Genomic DNA, 19445 nt, shown 5'->3' with positions numbered 1-19445 from the left:
CCTCCACCTACTTCAATTGTTCCCATAACTCTGGTAACAGTCAGAAAACTTTCCAGCTAAACGCCGGATAATACTTCATACAACTTACAATATTCTATATTGTGATCATCACAACAGCCAAGGTAAGAAACAGATTTCACTGATTATGGCAATTCTTACTTTCTATAACTCAAACTTACTGAACTTTTTAAAAAGCTAATCATATTTTATAAACTTCAGTTCAAAGTTAGATAATAACATGTCTGACTGACATAAAGCTTAATTTCTAAACAAATGCTTACCCATTCAGTGATAGTAAGAATAAGACTTAACCCAGAAATGATAAAGATAGCATTCATCTTTGGTCCTGGTTGTTGGTTTATCATTTTAATTCAAACTTCACTTTTATTTTGCTCTTCAAAAGTAAATTTCTACCAATTAAAATATCTTTCAATCATGATACCACGTTTGGTACTAGTGGTGATTTGATTTCTCCATGCAAAAATATGGTTTCATTTTGTTATGTGTTACTCTGCTGAGAAGTAGGGTAGGACTGAGCTGTCTGCTTACATCCGGAATACTAAGAACAGTTGTGTTACTGGCATCACTACTCCAATATTATCATTATGATTCTTTACAGGGAATATTAATGAAGTGGAGTTTAAGAACATATAGCACGAACTAAGTTCAGTCAACTTCTATTAAAAAATCCAAGCTTTTAATAAATTGAGTTATTTATATTAAATTCAATATTATATCATAAATAACAAGTTTGGACATTTCAAAACACTTGTCAAAAACATGTAAAATTCTTTCTGAAGTTACAGAACATTAATTTCTTTATTTTAAAAATAAAGAGACGTTATTTTGGTAGCACAAATATTCCTAAGTATCTCATTTGAGTGAATTTGATCAAATGAATGTTTATTTTGCTATTAATGAATATACTTTTATCAAGTTACTAGCCTCCAGTGTTCCTCAGTTTCCTCTCTTGTATTTGGAAGGTGGAGAGGAGGATGAAAAAATGCCCAGGAATGGAGATGCCACCATAAATTTTATAACTTCTGTTTAAATTCTACTCTACTCTTTATCCTCAATTTAATATATGAAATGTGTTTTCATTCTTAACTTTCAGTCAGGGCATAAAGGATACTACATTGATTTTATTTCATTATTTTTATTTATATATATATATGTCAAAATAAAATTTACCTCTAGAATTCTAAGTTCTTATGACCAATGTTAACTCTACTGCTTTTTATAGATAAGAACTTTGTATAATTCCTTAAGCAGCTTTCCTTGAGGCATGCAAAAGCATTTATAATTTCTGTCTACCACTGAGGCACCCTAACTGCCTCTAAGTATCTTCATATTCATAAAATGTTTTTCCTTTGATGTTACACAAGAGTCACTCAGTGCAGGTGTTTTATAAGCAGATTTATGCGTTTTTACTCAAATATCTATCAAATTACATTCTCACACTTCATATGAGATGTTCATGAATTCTTTTATAGTACCAAAATTTCACATTATAGTACCAAAAATTCCACGAAGTTAATTTCTAGAAAGAGCAGAAATTCTTCTATTAAAGTTATCCTTCGTGTGCCAGATTAACGGAAATTACATAGTTACAGTGACTGTTACTCAAATTTGACACATAATGCCCTAGTGCCAGACATAATGTCCCAACTAGTTCATCTCTTTCATAAGGTGAAATTTAAGTACTGTCTTTGTTTCATGTGGTTTAAGACTAAGTGCTTAAAAGAAAAAAAAAGTGTCTGATGAAATAAAATGGAAGAAATGTGAAAGATGTTTAAATTATGAAAAATTGATTAAGTCTTAAAAACACATAAAAGAGCTAGAGTACTCTGTCTAACTAAGAGGAGTCATGTCACTATCATTTCCTAAAACTCAAGTATCAAAATTATTTTAACAGTATTTCAGTGGACATAAAGGAAAATAATATTTCAGAAAAAACTGCATTTCGTTACTTATTGATATTATTTATTTCTTAATCTCACTAATTAATTGGAGATAGAATATTTACATAAACAAAATAGTTCCCCAGAAGAATTAAAATTTTAATGTATTAAATGTATTAGGTAAAATATTAACTGTGTCATGTATTAAAGTTTTAAGTAAAAATTAAATGTAAAAATTAGAGTACCTAAATTAGACTGTATATTTATTACCAATCCTAGAATAATGAGGGCAATTAAAACTTCCTTCTTTATTCTTGAACAATATTCTAAATGCACCATATACAAATATTTCATCTGATCCTCTTAAATCCCTATATGTTTGACACTCCATCTCTATTTTACAGTTTAGGAACAGATGCAAAAAGGTGAACTGCCCAAGGTCACAGAGCTAGGAAATGGTGGAGCCTTGACAAGAGCCAAGATTTTATGACTCTAAAGCACACACACGTCTCATCCACTGATCAACATGGCTTAAAAATAAATCATGACATTGGCAAAACAAAATAAATTGAAAGTCCTCAAATGGCACTCTAAAAGGCAAAGTTAGAGGATACAAACTTCTATTTTAATTTAAAACCATTCCATTTCATTTAAAGTTAAATTTATGCATGAGGTATGATGTCCTTAATAGCCTTATAATATTCTGATCACTTTCAAAGCCCGGAATATAAGAAAGTTATAGATGTCCTCAGTTATTAAGCGATACACCCTGGAAGACAAAACTCAAACTAACTGCACAGATTTTAAAGAACAATAACATGCACAAATTAAAGTTTCTTTTTATTTAATTTGTTTCATTGCTAAAATACTCATGTCTTTAATCTTTAGCTTTGATACCTAAAATTCAGGTTAATTTCTCCTCAAAACTTTTCAAAAAATTACATTTTGTTATGTACTGTTTCTTAATCTCACTAATTAATTGGAGATAGGAGAACACTTGCATAAACAAAAACCACACTTTCGTATTTTATTCCAGTTCCATATTAAATCCTTGTCTTTCCTAAGTTTCATTTCTGACCTCCTCACATTCTACCATTTAAAATATTTAACCTCATTTGTTCTGAAGTGCTTGAATAGAGCAATCTTGCTTTATTTACGCTATGAAAATCACTAACTTTCATCTAAACTGTTAACACGGTACTGATCACACCAGCAAAGAAGAAAACCTAAAGGTCAGAAATCAAGGAAGTGATGTTTCTAAATTACAGTGACCTAAATCAGATAATATGTAGTCTCTTTGAACATTTCCAGAAATAGTACATCAATGTTCTTACCCTACATAACTCTGAAGCATGTATTACCAGAGAAACACAAGAAAATGAGGCCTGGGTGTACATCTCCACCCCAGTAAACTTGTAGTCAACTGAGGACCTCTAGTGCTTTCTAAAATGTATTTCACCTTCAGGTCTTTCCAAAACAGGGAGAGAAGGGAGGCCAACTTACCCACATTAGTGGGGATATATTTAACTGGCATTCCTTTTCCTTAAAACTTCCTCTACACTTCCTCCTCACATGCTTTTCCCCCCCCGAAGAAAAACCTGAAGGTTAAAAAGAATATTTTAATTGCAAATAAATTAATCTTAGCATAATAAACAGACAATAAAGACAAGCCTACAGACTAGCAACAGCAGTGTGCCAATTTCAAAGAGAAAATCTGTATGCTGCTGTTTAATGAATTTTCCTAAAGGCAGAGCTTTGAACTCAGGGAAACAATTTATTATGGGGTCAATTTAGGGGTGGAGAATATGTTGATTTTTATATGTTTACACAATTCTTCTCATAACCAGGCAGAAGCAGCTTGAAGATTCTTTCAAATAGCCAGTGTGGACCAACAAAGCTCTGGAAAGTTGCTAACACAAAATAACTTCCAATACAACTTCCAAGTTTATTAGCATTAGGCAATCTCAAAAGGAAAATGATTCTACCAAAGTGAACTTTTGGATGCCAACAGATTGATGACAAATCTAATGATGAACTGTCCTGATTTAATTCAACAACCACAACAAAGAAGATGCATACCCAATCGCTTCTGGATTATCTGAGAAAATGACAGCAAAGAGTAGGAAAAAATAACGCCCCCCCCCAATAATCCTAATATAGACAAGTCCTGTAACTCAAATCTATAGAGAATTCTAATCTTCTGAATCAACCTAATGGGAAAAATTTTTCAAAAAATGATCTGTCAGACTGTAGTCTTAGATGTGTATTACTTGAATTTACTAGCAAAATATGTCCATGTTTACTTTACTAAAAGCATAAACAAGCAGATAAAAATTAAAAGGGAAGCAAAATTCTGAACACCACAAATAAAGAATCTAAGGAATTTATGGTTTCAGCAGAGGGAGTACTGAAAAAAACCTGAAGTTCAGTTAAGTTCTGCAAAGCACTGAAAGTGCTTAAATTGCACGTGGGGATTACTGCTCAGTGTATATAACATCGTTAAGGTATCAATTGCCTAGCAAGTCATAAAGCAGACACCAAAAGTCTGCAAAAGTCTACTGAGGTTCCTTTTGCACAGGAATGCATCTGATGTTACCTTAAAAAATAGAAATCAATGCAGACAAAGTGAGAACTACTGCAGAAGCTGACAAGGTACCTTGCACCCAAAATGTTGCCTAACATGGCACATGATACCTGTTGAAGGATTAGAGTTGCCTGTAGTTTGGTCTCTCCTTCTTCCACTTCAAAAAAACAGAATACTATCTTGAACTTGACTGTATTTACTTCCCAATTTCATCTTTTTGAGCAAAAGAGGAAAAGCGGACAAGCAAAGGCTTTATAAATCCTACAAAGAACAGTAAAGAGTTATTCTTCCCATCCTTCCAAAAATTTGAATAATCACAGTGCCCACAGACATACAAGATATTCTGTGGGTACTTTTCTGCCTCTTACATGTAACTCAAGAGACAGGGATCTGGCACATCTACAACCAAATTCCTATCAAAGCATCTTTCATATTTTCAATATTCTGATACTAGGGCCCAGATGATGAATTAATTTTCAAAGTATCCTTACTCCTCTTGTCCTAAACACTTAACTTACATAACTGTCATCCTTTTAAAAAGCCCCCCCCGGGGGAGTGTTGGGGGGGTAGAGCTAATTTCAGTCTCCTTGGTTGTTTAGGCCAGATGTAAGTTCAGAATACCCCAACACAATCTATTTCTGACTATCCCAAAAGAATGCTCTAAAAGATTAAATTAAATGAAAATACAGTGAAACTATTTTTCTAGGCTCTCTACCAAATACTACTGCATTAACAGCTTGGCTCTAAGAAAGAGAAGGAAAAAAAGACTGCAGGAGTTCTAAACTCATAGGATGGCTGTGACCACAGAGGAGGAAAAAAAAGGAAAGATAAACACCTGACAACCATGCCATAAATTATGATGTAGTGAAGGTCACAGACAACTCTAAAAATAGGACTGTGCTGTTCCCACACACGTTTTTCCAATTCTCAACATATGACTGGAAGCCCCATCTTGTAGGGATGAATTTTGGCTTAATTATTATCATACAGATTTTGGAAGTTCAGCAGAATTAGGACTCAACACATTGCAGATTGTACCACTGTAAAATAAATTGGGCCCAATAAATTGCATGCATATAGCTGACATTTCAGCATGTAAAGTAGGTTTGTTTTGGTTTTAGCATAAGGTTATAAAGTGGCTACAAATCACTTTAGAATTATAACATATTTCTAAGTTTGACAAGAAATAAGACAGTATTTTTGGTTGTCTCCTTTATAATCAATTTGTCTCCAGGAACAAACTATCCTTTTCCAACAATAGTTGGCTGAAGTATGATGAGATCATCTTTAAAATCTATTCATTGTATATTCATCATTAGATAGCTCATCTATTTAGGGCACACCTCTTTGTATTTCACAAACACCAAATATCCACTTGTACAAAGCCCAGTTCAGGCTAACAAAAAGAAAGAGACTTGAGAAGAATATTGGAGATTATGTGTTTATCAAATTCTATTTTCTACATGGTTAATCTGTTAATCACGGCACTATCTTTGATCATTAATAATTTTCTAAAAATATTAAAGTAAATCATAAAAACCCTTGTTCAACTTCACTGACTTGTTCAAATGGTACTAATTTTGCACTAAGTACTAGAATACAAAATAAACACGTGATTTCTTATACTCACGAACTAGAGTTCTAGTGGGGGGCACAGGCATGTAAATCAAAATTACAGCACAGCCCAATAGCCACATCTTGATACAGGTAATACCAGAGCCCTAATAAAACCCAACAGAGGTGATAACCAATTCTGCCTTAATGAGTAATGGAAGGTTTCATTAGGAAGTGATATTTAAACTGGGCCTTAAGGATTAACTGAAGTTTGCCTGGCAAAGAATCAAAGGTAGAGGCAGGGGGAGGGAAGACATTCCAGGCAGAGCCAGAACAACATGTGCAAAGAACAGAATCATAAAAGGGAATGAAGTATTTATGGAAAGGTGACATGTTTCATGTGACTCAAGTACCACTCACCAGTGTCAGGGTAGGGAGTGCCTCTTGTATATGCTTCATGATGAATAACTGGCCTGCTCTTCCTTTTCCATGTTATATCTCACAATAATTTTAAAATTTAGACCTTTTATACCATTTAAGTCCTGAAACTTCACAAAAATTAAGTTTAAATAGGAATTACCAATGCTAATTCTTTACAACCTTCTTAGTTGTACTCTGTTATATAAAGAGATTAGTCAGATTTGTATAATAAAGTAACAAAGAAAACCTTCTCCACAATTACCCAACAGTATAAATCCGCTATATCTATAATAAACAAATATAAGCTGAAACAACTTAAAGGATGCTTCTTCTTAAGGAACAAAAGAAAACCCCTTTATTTCTATAGTATTTTACCTGAGGAATTAAAAAAAAAGTAATTAAATTAAATTTATACCAAGATTATGCTGTCATTTTCTATTAAGTAACAGCCACTTGTGTTGGAGAATGAAGAATATATGCTAAAGACATATATATATATATATATATATATATATATATGTGCGCTAGAGAAACACAGTTTGTTACCAACTCTTTGAAAGAATGAAGTGTGACCTAAGTTGGTTTTTTGGATCTCCTCACTATAGGCCAATACTATGAAGGAGACCAGAGTCTTCAGCCAAATGAAAGCCCATAATTCAAACATATATATACACTACCAAATGTAAAATAGATAGCTAGTGGGAAGCAGCTGCATAGCACAGGGAGATCAGCTCAGTGCTTTGTGACCACCTAGGGTGGTGGGATAGGGAGGGTGGGAGGGAGGGAGGGGATATGGGGATATATGTATGCGTATAGCTGATTCACTTTGTTATACAGCAGAAACTAACACACCATTGTAAAGCAATTATACTCCAAAAAAGATGTTAAAAAAAATTAATAGAGCCAAGTTGAAGTGCTGAAATTATATAGAATCTAACCACCATATACCACATGGTTTCTTTGTAACAATAAATGAGGAGTTCTAACTGATCAGTCCTAATATATATCTTCCCCTTCCTCATTCTTTCAGTTCTTCCCTCTGCTGTCTTCAGCACTAGTCTCTCTCAGAAATACAGCTGAAGGTTGAGATGGGTTTTCATGAGACATATAGCCACTAGAGAGAAAATGAAATCAGGCAGCTGGGGTAAGGTAGTAATATCTTGATTAGCAGTGATATATCAACAAATGTTAACAGCTATTATCTTTGGCAGTTAATTACAGTTATTTTTAAAATTCCATTTCTAATTTTTCTTATTTCAAAATTTACACAGACGTATCCTGATTGACAACAAATATCACCAAATGTTAATAGCTATTATCTCTGGGCAGTTAACTCACAGCTAATTTTTAATCTATATCTAATTTTCTACAATGATCTGTTGTTTTAAGTTTTGTTTTGTTAATTAATGAGCACCGATAATTGATTAGGCAGCAACTAATTAATTAATTAGGCAGAATAGCTTGTGGGAGCTCTGAAAGAAAACAAATGGAAATGCTGTTCTTAAGTACAGGTCCTTTGCAAATAGCAACTGTCTGTGGTAGACAGTGAGATAATGATAATTTTATTACTATGCCTTCTGAGTCTTGACAGCCTTCAGTACTTAATATCATCTTGTTAAAAAGTTACTTAAAATAGCATATTCTACAAAGCTATAAAATCATAAAAAGGAATGAGAAACATTTGAATCTATAGTTCTGGTAAAACACTGCTCATTGAACTATTTTATTCTGGAGTGAAATCAACATCCAGAGAATAATTGAATGCATGCATTTCTTATTATACGACTTGCTCTGGAGCTATTTATATACTAATGTTCACAACAATTATGCTCACAGAGAAACAGCCTTAATAAAACTATATGTAAGGACTTCCCTGGTGGTGCAGAGGTTAAGAACCTGCCTGCCAATGCAGGGGGCACGGGTTCGAGCCCTGGTCTGGGAAGATCCCACATGCCATGGAGCAACTAAGCCCGTGCACCACAACCACTGAGCCTGCGCTCTAGAGCCTGCGAGCCACAACTACTGAGCCCACAAGCCACAACTACTGCAGCCCACACACCTAGAACCCGTGCTCCACAAGAAAGAGAAGGCACCGCAATGAGAAGCCCACGCACCGCAACGAAGAGCAGCCCCCACTCGCCGCAACTAAAGAAAGCCCACGCACAGCAACAAAGACCCAACACAGCCAAAAATAAATAAATTCATTAAAAAAATAAACTATATGTAAGAACTTTTGCCCAAGGGAATAGCCCAAAACAAGCTGCACCCTAACCAAACTATACTTCCAGTCATTTTGAGAGGAGGAGGCAAAGACTAAAGTTATTACACCCCAAATACAAGACATCATGGTGACCATCACCAAAACAGACTGACAGAGACAGAGCAACACACACACAGACTATAGAGATATTTGATGTCATAAATACAAATAATGTTGAGGAAGAGGGATTAACGCAAAACTGTTTTGCCTGTTCAGAGGATAGGTTACACATATTATGCTAATCCATTTTCTATTTTTACATTCCAGACAACCTAAAAGAAGACAGTGATCTCACACTTGGCTGGCAGCTTTTTATCTTTCTCTTGACCGTTTAAAACTTCAGGCTTCCTGCCGTCCTGGTGTCATGGATAAAGTCCAATACCTCACTCGCTCTGCTATAAGAAGAGCTTCAACCATTGACGTGCCTCAACACGCACGTCAAAATCTCCAGAACCTATTTGTCAATTTCTGTCTCATCTTAATATGTCTCTTGCTGATTTGCATCATCGTGATGCTTCTCTGAAGTTCTGCTGCAATCTCCAGTGCTGCAACTTATCACCATCAGCTTAAAATCTGTCATCCCATGAAGAAGGGAAAACAATACTACATAAGAGACCACTTCCTAAGTAGAAGAATTTCTTTGTGAAAAGGTCAAGATTTGGAACAAAACAAATTGTTAGCAAATGTATTCATCTGCTGGATGTTGTAAACATAAAAAGGGCTTTATTTTAAAAAATTAACTTTAAAATGACTATAATGTAACTGCTAATTTTCTCAAAAGAGCTTATAAGTTTCTATCCCAAATCTTTCCTAAGGATGAACTGGGGTTTAATTTTGAAATTGCACTGCTAACAAGTTCACTTCATATATAAAGCATTAGCTTCACTCTTTGGGGGTAAATATAATTTATACTGTACTGTAAAAGCCTCTTTGATGTTTATTAAGTATTTTTCAGGTCTTTACCAAGTATATCAAAATAATCATTCAAATGAAATGTCATCATTTGAAACAGCCCTAACATCTGTTATCTTTACTATCATCATACAGAAGTCTTTGTAGTAATTCTATCAGAACCTACATTCTAAAATAGAAATTATGTTTTTTGTATACTACCCTAATATTTTAAGTTTATGTGAATCAAGTTAAAAAAACCAAGATCATACCCTTACATAAGTAAAATTTAACTAATTTTTTCAAAGAATTACAGAATTTTAGCACATGTAGGTAAACTGTAAATCTGTTCTCTCTAGGACTTTATGATCAATAGACAAGAACTGTTGGTTAATTTAACATCTGACACTGTGATTAGCCATAAATACTAATACACTAATAGAACAGAATCAACCTTAATTTAAGGCACTATAGCTAATTATCTGAGTTAGAGCACATAACTGCCACACTGTATCTCTGGAATCATGAAATTTTAAGACATCAGAATGATTTTACAGGTTGTCTTCTGTTCTAATCTCACACTCAATGTAGGCAAGGAACAGAATAAAAGAAAAAATATTATTTCAAGCATTAAAAAATAAAATTTTTAACTATCTCTCCAAAACTAACAAATTCTTTGATTAAATTTTGAAATGAACTTTTTTTTTTTTTTGTGGTATGCGGGTCTCTCACTGTTGTGGCCTCTCCCGTTGTGGAGCACAGGCTCCAGACGCACAGGCTCAGCAGCCATGGCTCACGGGCCCAGCCGCTCCGCGGCATGTGGGATCTTCCCAGAACGGGGCACGAACCCGTGTCCCCTGCATCAGCAGGCGGACTCTCAACCACTGCGCCACCAGGGAAGCCCTTGAAATGAACTTTTTATCCCACTATTGTTTATGATAGGGCTTAGCTATTTTCATTAATCTATCACCCAGATGGTAAATACATATTTGGTAGGCCACTCAATTACACTAAATTATAGATCCAGCAATACTAATCTAGTCTCCTCTAGTCATTTAAAAATATCTTCCAACAACTCATTAAACAATAGAAGTAAAAACTGGTTTAGAAAATATATTCACCAAAATTTGGTAATTTAAATTGACTCAGTTTAAAATTAAGTCTAAAATGGTTTACACCTATATTGCACAATCCGGTAATTTTAACTTACGTTCAAGACATACTAGCGATATAGTAATTATTAAAGGAGTAGAAAATATGTAATTTCCTACGATTTGCCAAAATATGGTTGCTAAAAGAACTGGAAAAGTCAGTGCTGACCTTGGTTTGTAACACAAGTGCTACTAAGAAAATAGTGAAGGAAATATTGCTTTTAAGTTTTTTCTGAATCCCTGAGGGGTACTGGAGACAGGAAGGGGGAAAATTTTGGTTCACTGATATCTGAGAACAGAGGGAAAAGGGGTTTCTTACTAACAGAGGGACTTCTTGAGTGAAACCTCATCTATGGGTTGGATATCCCTAACATCAACTAGAAGAGCTTATAAACAAGAAGTAATGCATTCACTTCACTGGTGTCAATAATAACCCATGCAAAAAATAACCAAGTTCTGTAATTAGCTGCAATGATCTCAAAAAATAAGTGGAAATTTTACAATAATAAGTTCTATCCTTTTCATTATGTTGCTCATTACAACATCAACTTCAAACCATAAGCTGTGAGGTTATGGAGTTTTTCCTAAGTCAAACAGAAATAAAGAATTTTTTTGTTTTTCATTCTGCCTTTAACAGAAATTAAAACCTTATACTTGAGGATTACAGAATACTGTAACTTAGATTATATTGTAATGTACCTTAGATTATATTGTAAAACAAAAACCCATTCTTTAAATGCAACTTATTTATTCTGTTTATCATGATGTGTAAAGAGTAAGATATAATGAACTATGTATTTAAACATTTTAAAATACCAAATGCTCAAATACTTTCTACTGTAGAATAAACTCTAATCTAACTTTACAGGGTACCAAAACTGAACTAATTCTTAAATGTTTAATGTTGTCTTTTTTATTTTATCTCGTCCAAAATGTTTATTTAATGCAAATAACCTACATTAAAATGAACCTTCTTGAACTCAGTGAAATTGCTCATGATTGATATGACCATAAAATAATCTAATTATAAGCAGTTTTGATTTTGTAGGTTGTTTTCAGTGACTTTCCCCAAATAAAATAAGATCAAGATTTCCTAGTACAGACACAAGAGGGCAGACCTACATAAAACAATGAATTTCCTCCTGTCTAGAAGTTATTTATCCTTCGATTATTTTTGAGTTCTGGAAAAGCAAGAAAATGGTAAAATTTCAAAAACATTTGCTCTTCTTCTAAGTAACAGCACACTTTAAAATGTCTAAAAATTATATGCCAATACTATACAGAAAAGATGACAGATTGAAAAAAGCCAAACATATTAATAAGTTTATTCATTAAAACATGTATACAAAAATCAATTATATGCATTTTAGTTAGCTAGTGAATGTCATATCCTATCTATTGAGAGTGTCACAGTGTCCACATCTTTCATTGCAGTTGTGCTATATTATGTTAAACAGTAAAAAAGTTAAAAACAAAACAGGGTGCAAAAATAAGAATAAAAACAAGAAAACTTTCTTTTCAGAGAATGTAATAGAATACACAAAATACTCTCACATTAAAAATAAAACCTTTCATTCATATGTGATGTTAGACAAAAAGCAGGTCATTTAGCTTTAAGTCATTCTACCAAATATTTATATTTTTTATTTATATAGGAGAAATCTTCCAGTAAAATACGTTGAAATCATTAGGTGCCAATATCCTGGCTGATCAAGCCTCTCCTTGGTTAAAACAAGCACAAAATTTTATCTTCCTCCACTTAATGACTGCAACCCAGAACTCAGAAAGATCCTACAGAATAAAAGAGAAAAGAAGAACTACTTTGTCAAAAAGAGAACACTTCTTCACTTCTGTCTGGGGGGTCCACTGTGAGCTTATATGGACCCAATGGACACTGCTGTGTGTAGAAGTATGCATCCTCCAATCCCTTCTCACCCCACCCCAAAAGGGAAATGCAAAAGGGTCCTGGAATGGGAAACAGTCTTTCCAAAGAGAAGATGATAAGACTTTGCTGTTTGTTTTTCTCTTATGTCATAGTCCATGTAGGGCTAGACAGCTTTTGGGGAAGGTGGAAAGAGAGCAGCAAATGTAGAACAAAGGAACGAACCAAAGATTGTGGTGGACATTGCACATGGAGGCCTATACTCTAATCAACTGAGGGCATTGATGGCTTCTCTTCATTCACAAGGGAAAACGCTTCAGAGTTCCACATCACCTACACTCTAGCTGATTTAACAGGAAACCATGGGAATCAAAGAACACCATGCACATTAAGACTGTGAGGCTGGCTCAGTAATTATTTAGAACTGAGTTCTAAGAGGAGTGACACTTCCATGTTACAATACTAAACTTTTGAGGGTGTAAAGGGAGAAAGGACGTTCTGAGGATCAATTGAGATAAAACACTCTGACAGCTACAAAGTTCTAGATAAATTTATGGTGATGTTAGATTGTGACTCTCAGCCAAATTCCTCTTCTTTGTTGTAAATAGTTTTTGTGTTTTTTTTTTCTTCACGGTGACAAGCAGTTGTCCTTGAAAATCATACACATTCTCACAATTTATGAGATGGGATAATTATTATTAAGCCTCTTCCCTTTATGCAAAAATTAGACTAAAAGAAAATCAATGTTTTTAAAGAGACTTAAGACAAAGATGACCGCTTTTAAAATACAGTATTTAGAGGCTCCAAGGAGAAGGTATTTAAGAATTTTTTTTCTGTAGTAGTCCAAGAGAATTAGAAGAGAAGCGGTCATTTAAACACTGCAATTAAAGTGTCTAGGTTTTCCTTACCTGGTTTCATCTTTCTACTATGAAACTTAAATGCACTATAAAGAGACCATCCCAAAGAAGGTTAATCAAAAAGTAGGGCTTCCCAAGCACAAGCAAGTTTTGTCCCTTATAGCCTTCTTCCTGTACCACGCACCAAGAAGATTTAAAAATTAGTTTTCTCCACAAAGCACCTCCAAGCTCCCTACCCTCTCTGCACTGCTTCAAGGTCGGGGAAAACTTCGATTACAGAAGCGGGTCCTCCCACCAGAATGGAAGAAAGAATGAATTAGTACTTATTCCTTTAAATTCACTCAACTCTCACTGTTACCTCCCTATCGCACCTACCGTTCTGCAGGTTGGAGCAGAACATTCAGCCCCTCCCCCCACCACCCGAGGCCGCTCCACTTCTGTGTAAAGACACCAGCTGCAGAAACAACTACTTGAACCCTGCTCTCCTATAATCACAAGCATCTGAGAACTAAAATATGGTAGTATTTGATAAATTAGGTCTCCTATCTTTCAACTGCTTGAATAGATAAATCACAAATAAATCTGGTTAAATTGCTCTTTTCTGATTTGTAATTCACATATCATAATGATACTTCTGTTTGGTTATGCAATTTAAATATATATAATCAAGATGATAAGAACTATGTCCAAAACAAGAGTAAAGAAGGCACATGCGATGTGTTAAGGGTTCTCCTGTGAATGTAGCACATTAGGTTATGCATATGTTTTGGAGCTGCACTCAGATTTGTGAGGTTCCTAGGTAAGTGATTTCCTTATCCTTTCATAGAATATATTCCTTTAATCTCTGTTACTTTTTTATTAGTAATTGTAACGATTAGTAATTTTAAGTTTTTGCTCTAGGGAAATTTTACAATTTTCAATGGAATTACTTTGTTTCAGAAAATTCTGGCAATCGAAAAAAAATTGGATGATAGAATTTATGAAAAATTCTACAGATAATTGGTTTCCCAGTTAAAATGAGCTGTAGAAAATTACCATGGAATAGGAAACATTTCCAGATCAAGAAATTTAAACATTTACATGTTACATTAGGGGGTACACACCATTTTTCTTTTATGTAATATTATTGTAAAATGTTTTCCTTAAAATGATTAATATATGTCCATGCCTCTTTACCAAACGTAAGGTAGATAGCTAGTGGGAAGCAGCCGCATAGCACAGGGAGATCAGCTCGGTGCTTTGTGACCGCCTGGAGGGGTGGGATAGGGAGGGTGGGAGGGAGGGAGACGCAAGTGGGAAGAGATATGGGAATATATGTATATATATAACTGATTCATTTTGTTGTGAAGCTGAAACTAACATACCATTGTAAAGCAATTATACTCCAATAAAGATGTTAAAAAAAAAAAGGATAAAAGAGAAAAAAAAAAAGATTAATAAATCCTGACATTCAATTTAATTAAAAAAAATAAGCACATCTATTTTATAAACCTAAATACATACCAACCACTACCAAAGCTTTATAAATGACTTTAGTTACACCTTCTCATTTTATAGATGTAGAAACCGAGAAGAAACATATATATGGCAAACAGGTTCATGAAAAGGTGCTCAACATCACTAATCATCAGGGAAATTCAAATCAAAATCACAATGAGATATCACCTCACACCTATCAGAATGGCTATTATCAAAAAGACAAGAAATATCAAGTGTTGACAAGAATGTAGAGAAAAAAGAAACATGTACACGTTGGTGGGAATGTAAACTGGTGCAGCCACTATGGAAAACAGTATGGAGGTTCCTCAAAAATTAGAAAGAGAACTACCATATGATCTAGCAATTCCACTTCTGGGTATCCATCTGAAGAAAGTGAAAACACAAACTTGAAAAAATATATATGCACCCCTATGTTCATTTCAGCTTTACTGACAATAGCCAAGACATGGAAGCAGCCTAATTATCTATCAGTAGATGAATGAATAAAGAAAATGTGCCATATATATGTGTGTGTGTGTGTGTGTGTGTGTGTGTGTGTGTGTGTATGGAATACTACAATAAACAATGGAAAGTTATTCATCCATAAAAAGGAAATCTTGCCATTTGTGACAACATGGATGGACCCTGAAAGCATTATGCTAAGTGAAATAAGTCAGACAGAGAAAGACAATTATGTTTTTAAAACAAGCAAACAAAAAATCACAATCATATATACAGAGAACAGATTGGTGGCTGCCAGAGGCTTGGGCTGGAGAGTGGGTAAATGGATGAAGGAGATCAAAAGGTACAAACTTTGTTATAAAATAAAAAAGTCACAGGGATACAATGTACAGCATAGTGATTATAGTGAATAATGCTGTACTGTATATCTGAAAGTTGCTAAGAGTAGATCTTAAAAGTTCTTATTACAAGGAAAAAAATTTTGTAACTACGTATGGTGATGGATGTTAACTAGAGTTACTGTGATGATCATTTTAAAATATATGCATATATTGAATCATTATGTTATATACCTGAAGCTAATATGTTATATGTCAATTATATCTCAATTCAGGGGAAAAAAAAAAAAAAGGAAAGAAAGAAAAACTCAGGCCCAGAGATACTAAGTATTAGGTGACAGGTAGAGAATCATCCAGACTCTGAATCTGATACAACAAAATCCAAGCCTTCATACACCCAAGTTAATGTTCTTTCTGTTATACCATGCCAGCTCCTTTGTTTCTGTTTCAAGTATTGAAACAGAATTGAGTATTTTTTGCTTTGTTTATGTTTATGCCCATTTAAAAAAATGAGAAGGAAAATAAAGGCCAAGGCAGGTAAAGGTTTAAAGTTTTCCGTGTTAATCAGTCTCAAATATTTTTTAAGCTTTGTTTACCAATGCAATACTTTTAGAGTTTATAACATTTATGCTTATTATCCTGTAGGGGAAAGATAAAGGAAAACAACCTGTGCCTATGGACACACTGTCATATGCTTACTTCAAGTGCGCTGGTACTCATAACATCCACTGGAGGGAAGCAAACACTAGATTTTGAGCCTTACCTGCACTGGTGTTTCAGTTTCTTGTCGAAACCCTTCAATCTGCTGCTGCTGCCAAGGAGCTATACTGTGAGAGTCCTCTGTAGTTCTACCTTCCAAAGGGTTTGTCCGCAACTGCTCAGTAAGCCACATCTGCGTCCTCACAGAAGGCTGAATGGGAACTCCACCTACTGCTTGTTGACCAAGCATTAAATATTTCGGCGGTTCAAAAGCCTCTGAGCTTGTCATAACGGGCTTGCTTTCAGGTAAGGCACTATATGTCATGTCTAAGGCCTGTCTCCTAGGAATGGAGGAAGAAGCTCTAAAGTCCTCTTTGCTGCAGCTCTCAAATTTATATTTGTTGTCCAGAGTTGATGGTCGTTTTTTATTTATTTCCTTGTCCTCTAGCTTAAGCATCTCCATACTGTCATGTAAACAGCTAGGTCCAATTGTCCTTAGTTGTGATGTTAAAGCCTTGTCTCTCCCTGTCTTTTCTAAACCTCTCCTTGACTCTTCTGTGTGCACAATGCCACCCTGGCTGCAGTTACCTGGGACAGTGAGTTTGGATAAAGATGACCATTTCCGGAGAGGCCGGAAGTCCTTCATGTCTAGTGAAGAGTCCTGCTCTCCCCTACTGTGGTTTCCCAATGTTTGCATAAGGCTTATACTCCATTTTGAGCCATCTGATGTCAATGATTCCCTATGTTTGGAAACTGAAGTGCTGGAGTTAGATGGCATGACATGGGCAGTAGGAAGAGTAACCAACGATCGACTAGGCTTAAAAGATAATGTGCCACTTGAAGTTGAATGATCTGGAAAGAAAAAAGAATGCCAAATTAGTTGTAATTAACAGAAAAAAAAAAAAGAGGCAAAATGTAAAACGCCAAAACAAAAATCTGAACATGGTTTCCCAGCACAGGTTTTTCAGAGGCACTTTCATCAAAATGAGGGGCTTATTATTGTTACTATTATTACTCCTTTAAGTTTATCTGAAACAAATCAAACATACTTTCAAATATCATTTTCTAAAAACGGATACATAACAAAATATATGCTCATCTGCCATCTACTTACAGATGAAAAATGACTGGGAAACAGGTTTATATTCATGCTATTTAATCTAAGTATTGTGCCTTAAAAGAAAAATCCATCTCTGCATTGAAAGGTCTTATTCATGATCTATCACTGAAGCCTCAGGCACAACTTTATTAAAAAATCGTATCTCTTAGTGTCTTTCCTCAACTGTGGAAATAGAGGCCCAATAAGAACATTTTAGCACCTCTCAAACTACAATTCAAATTAGAATATAGGTAAAGATGCTCCTGCAATAATGGAAAATAATCAGAAAGTGTTCTAGCAATATATTTGCAGATACAGAGTAGTTCCTACACTCTCAATCTCCCTTAATGGCATCATCAATAATATATTTCCCAAGCTAGAACACTTGGAGTCTACTTTGATTCCTATCTTTCTCTGCGCATTTACTAAATCCCCATGTTGTACATTTATTTATTTATTTATTTATGGCTTTGTTGGGTTTTCGTTTCTGTGCGCGGGCTTTCTCTAGTTGTGGCGAGCGGGGGCTACTCTTCATCGTGGTGTGCGGGCTTCTCACTGTCGCGGCCTCTCTTGTTGCAGAGCACAGGCTCTGGACACGCAGGCTCAGTAGTTGTGCCTCAAGGGCTTAGTTGCTCCATGGCATGTGGGATCCTCCCAGACCAGGGCTCGAACCCGTGTCCCGTGCATTGGCAGGCAAATTCCCAACCACTGCACCACCAGGGAAGCCCACGCTGTACATTTTTACTTCCAAAATGATTACATAGTTACTGCTGTAGGTCAGGCCTTCACATAATACTATCCTACACATAGGAACAGCTGTAGTAGGCTCTACGGAAGCCCAAAGGATAAATAAGGGCCTCTATACTCAATGGACTTACTATCAAGTACCAAATTAAAATCAAAGATTATCATTTTTATCACATGATATCTAGAAAGGGGATAGCGATTTGAAATGTAGGGGGAGAGGAGGTGGGTGGTGAAAGGCAACTTTTACAGTTTTTTCTGTATCTTTCCATGTTGTTTGACTCATAACAGAATATATTTAAATATTAGTTGTGAGCTTTGATACTGTTTTGAAGAAATAAAGTAATAGAAAAAGAAATGTTGAGAAAGTCATAAGAAAATTCAGATGAGAAAGACCCAGGCAAACTAATTAGAAAATGGAATTCCAATAGGTCTTTGCACAGAATTTATTCACCTGGAGATGAAAGGGGAAAAACATTATAGATGAAAGAATACAAGAAAAAGTAATATAGTAGACATTTACCATGTAACAGTTTCCCATCAGCTTCTGCAGAAGCTTTTCATACTCAAGAAAATTCCCACATTACAAACCCAACCTCCCAAAATAAATTTTAGACCTTAAATTCCCAACATACCCTGCAACTATGATACAGACATTCAGAAGGACCTGCACAAGATTTGTTTGGAAGTGAGTCACGTGAGAAAACAGGCTCAGTGTGGAGCTACCACGTTTGGCAACAACAGAGGCATTAGCCCCCAACAATGACAGCAGCAGAGGTGGCCAAACCAGGTTCTGGCCCAGAAGTGGCAGCAGTTGGGCAGCAATGGTGGTTTCCTCCAGTGGGGCCGGAGGGTGCCAGTTCTCAGAGGTGACTGAGGTATATTACCTGGAAGCTTAACCATAAGCCTGGCTCTCCAGCCCTCCTCAAAAATTCTGAGTTAACCAAATGCCCTTAAATAAATTCCTCATCTGCTCAATCATCCAGTCAGCTTCTTCTACTGATTCAGAACACTAACTGATCCAAGTTTGAAGCCAGGAGAATATGGCCTCAAAAGAAGAAAAACAAATTATCCCATTTATCTGCAGTATGCAGTAAGTATCAAGAAAAGCTGCCCAAGATAAT

The 19445-nt window shown here is 35.2% G+C and overlaps 2 protein-coding genes across 2 annotated transcripts in view; one reads left to right on the top strand and one right to left on the bottom strand.

Moving 5' to 3' along the window:
• Positions 1 to 19445, bottom strand: part of CEP85L (centrosomal protein 85 like) — a 155243-nt gene that overhangs the window by 82570 nt on the left and 53228 nt on the right. The window contains exon 3 of the mRNA XM_060167295.1: positions 16543 to 17330. Within this exon, the coding sequence (XP_060023278.1) occupies positions 16543 to 17330 (788 nt within the window). The remainder of the gene's footprint in view (positions 1 to 16542; positions 17331 to 19445) is intronic.
• On the top strand, positions 9 to 11750 carry PLN (phospholamban). The gene is made up of 2 exons (XM_060167294.1): positions 9 to 122; positions 8987 to 11750. The coding sequence occupies exon 2, from the start codon at positions 9084 to 9086 to the stop codon at positions 9240 to 9242; it is 159 nt and encodes a 52-aa protein (XP_060023277.1). The 5' UTR covers positions 9 to 122; positions 8987 to 9083; the 3' UTR covers positions 9243 to 11750.

This window comes from Lagenorhynchus albirostris, chromosome 12 (genome assembly GCF_949774975.1).
Source record: "Lagenorhynchus albirostris chromosome 12, mLagAlb1.1, whole genome shotgun sequence".
Taxonomy (NCBI): Eukaryota; Metazoa; Chordata; class Mammalia; order Artiodactyla; family Delphinidae; genus Lagenorhynchus; species Lagenorhynchus albirostris.
This window is presented reverse-complemented; position numbering and strand designations above follow the sequence as displayed.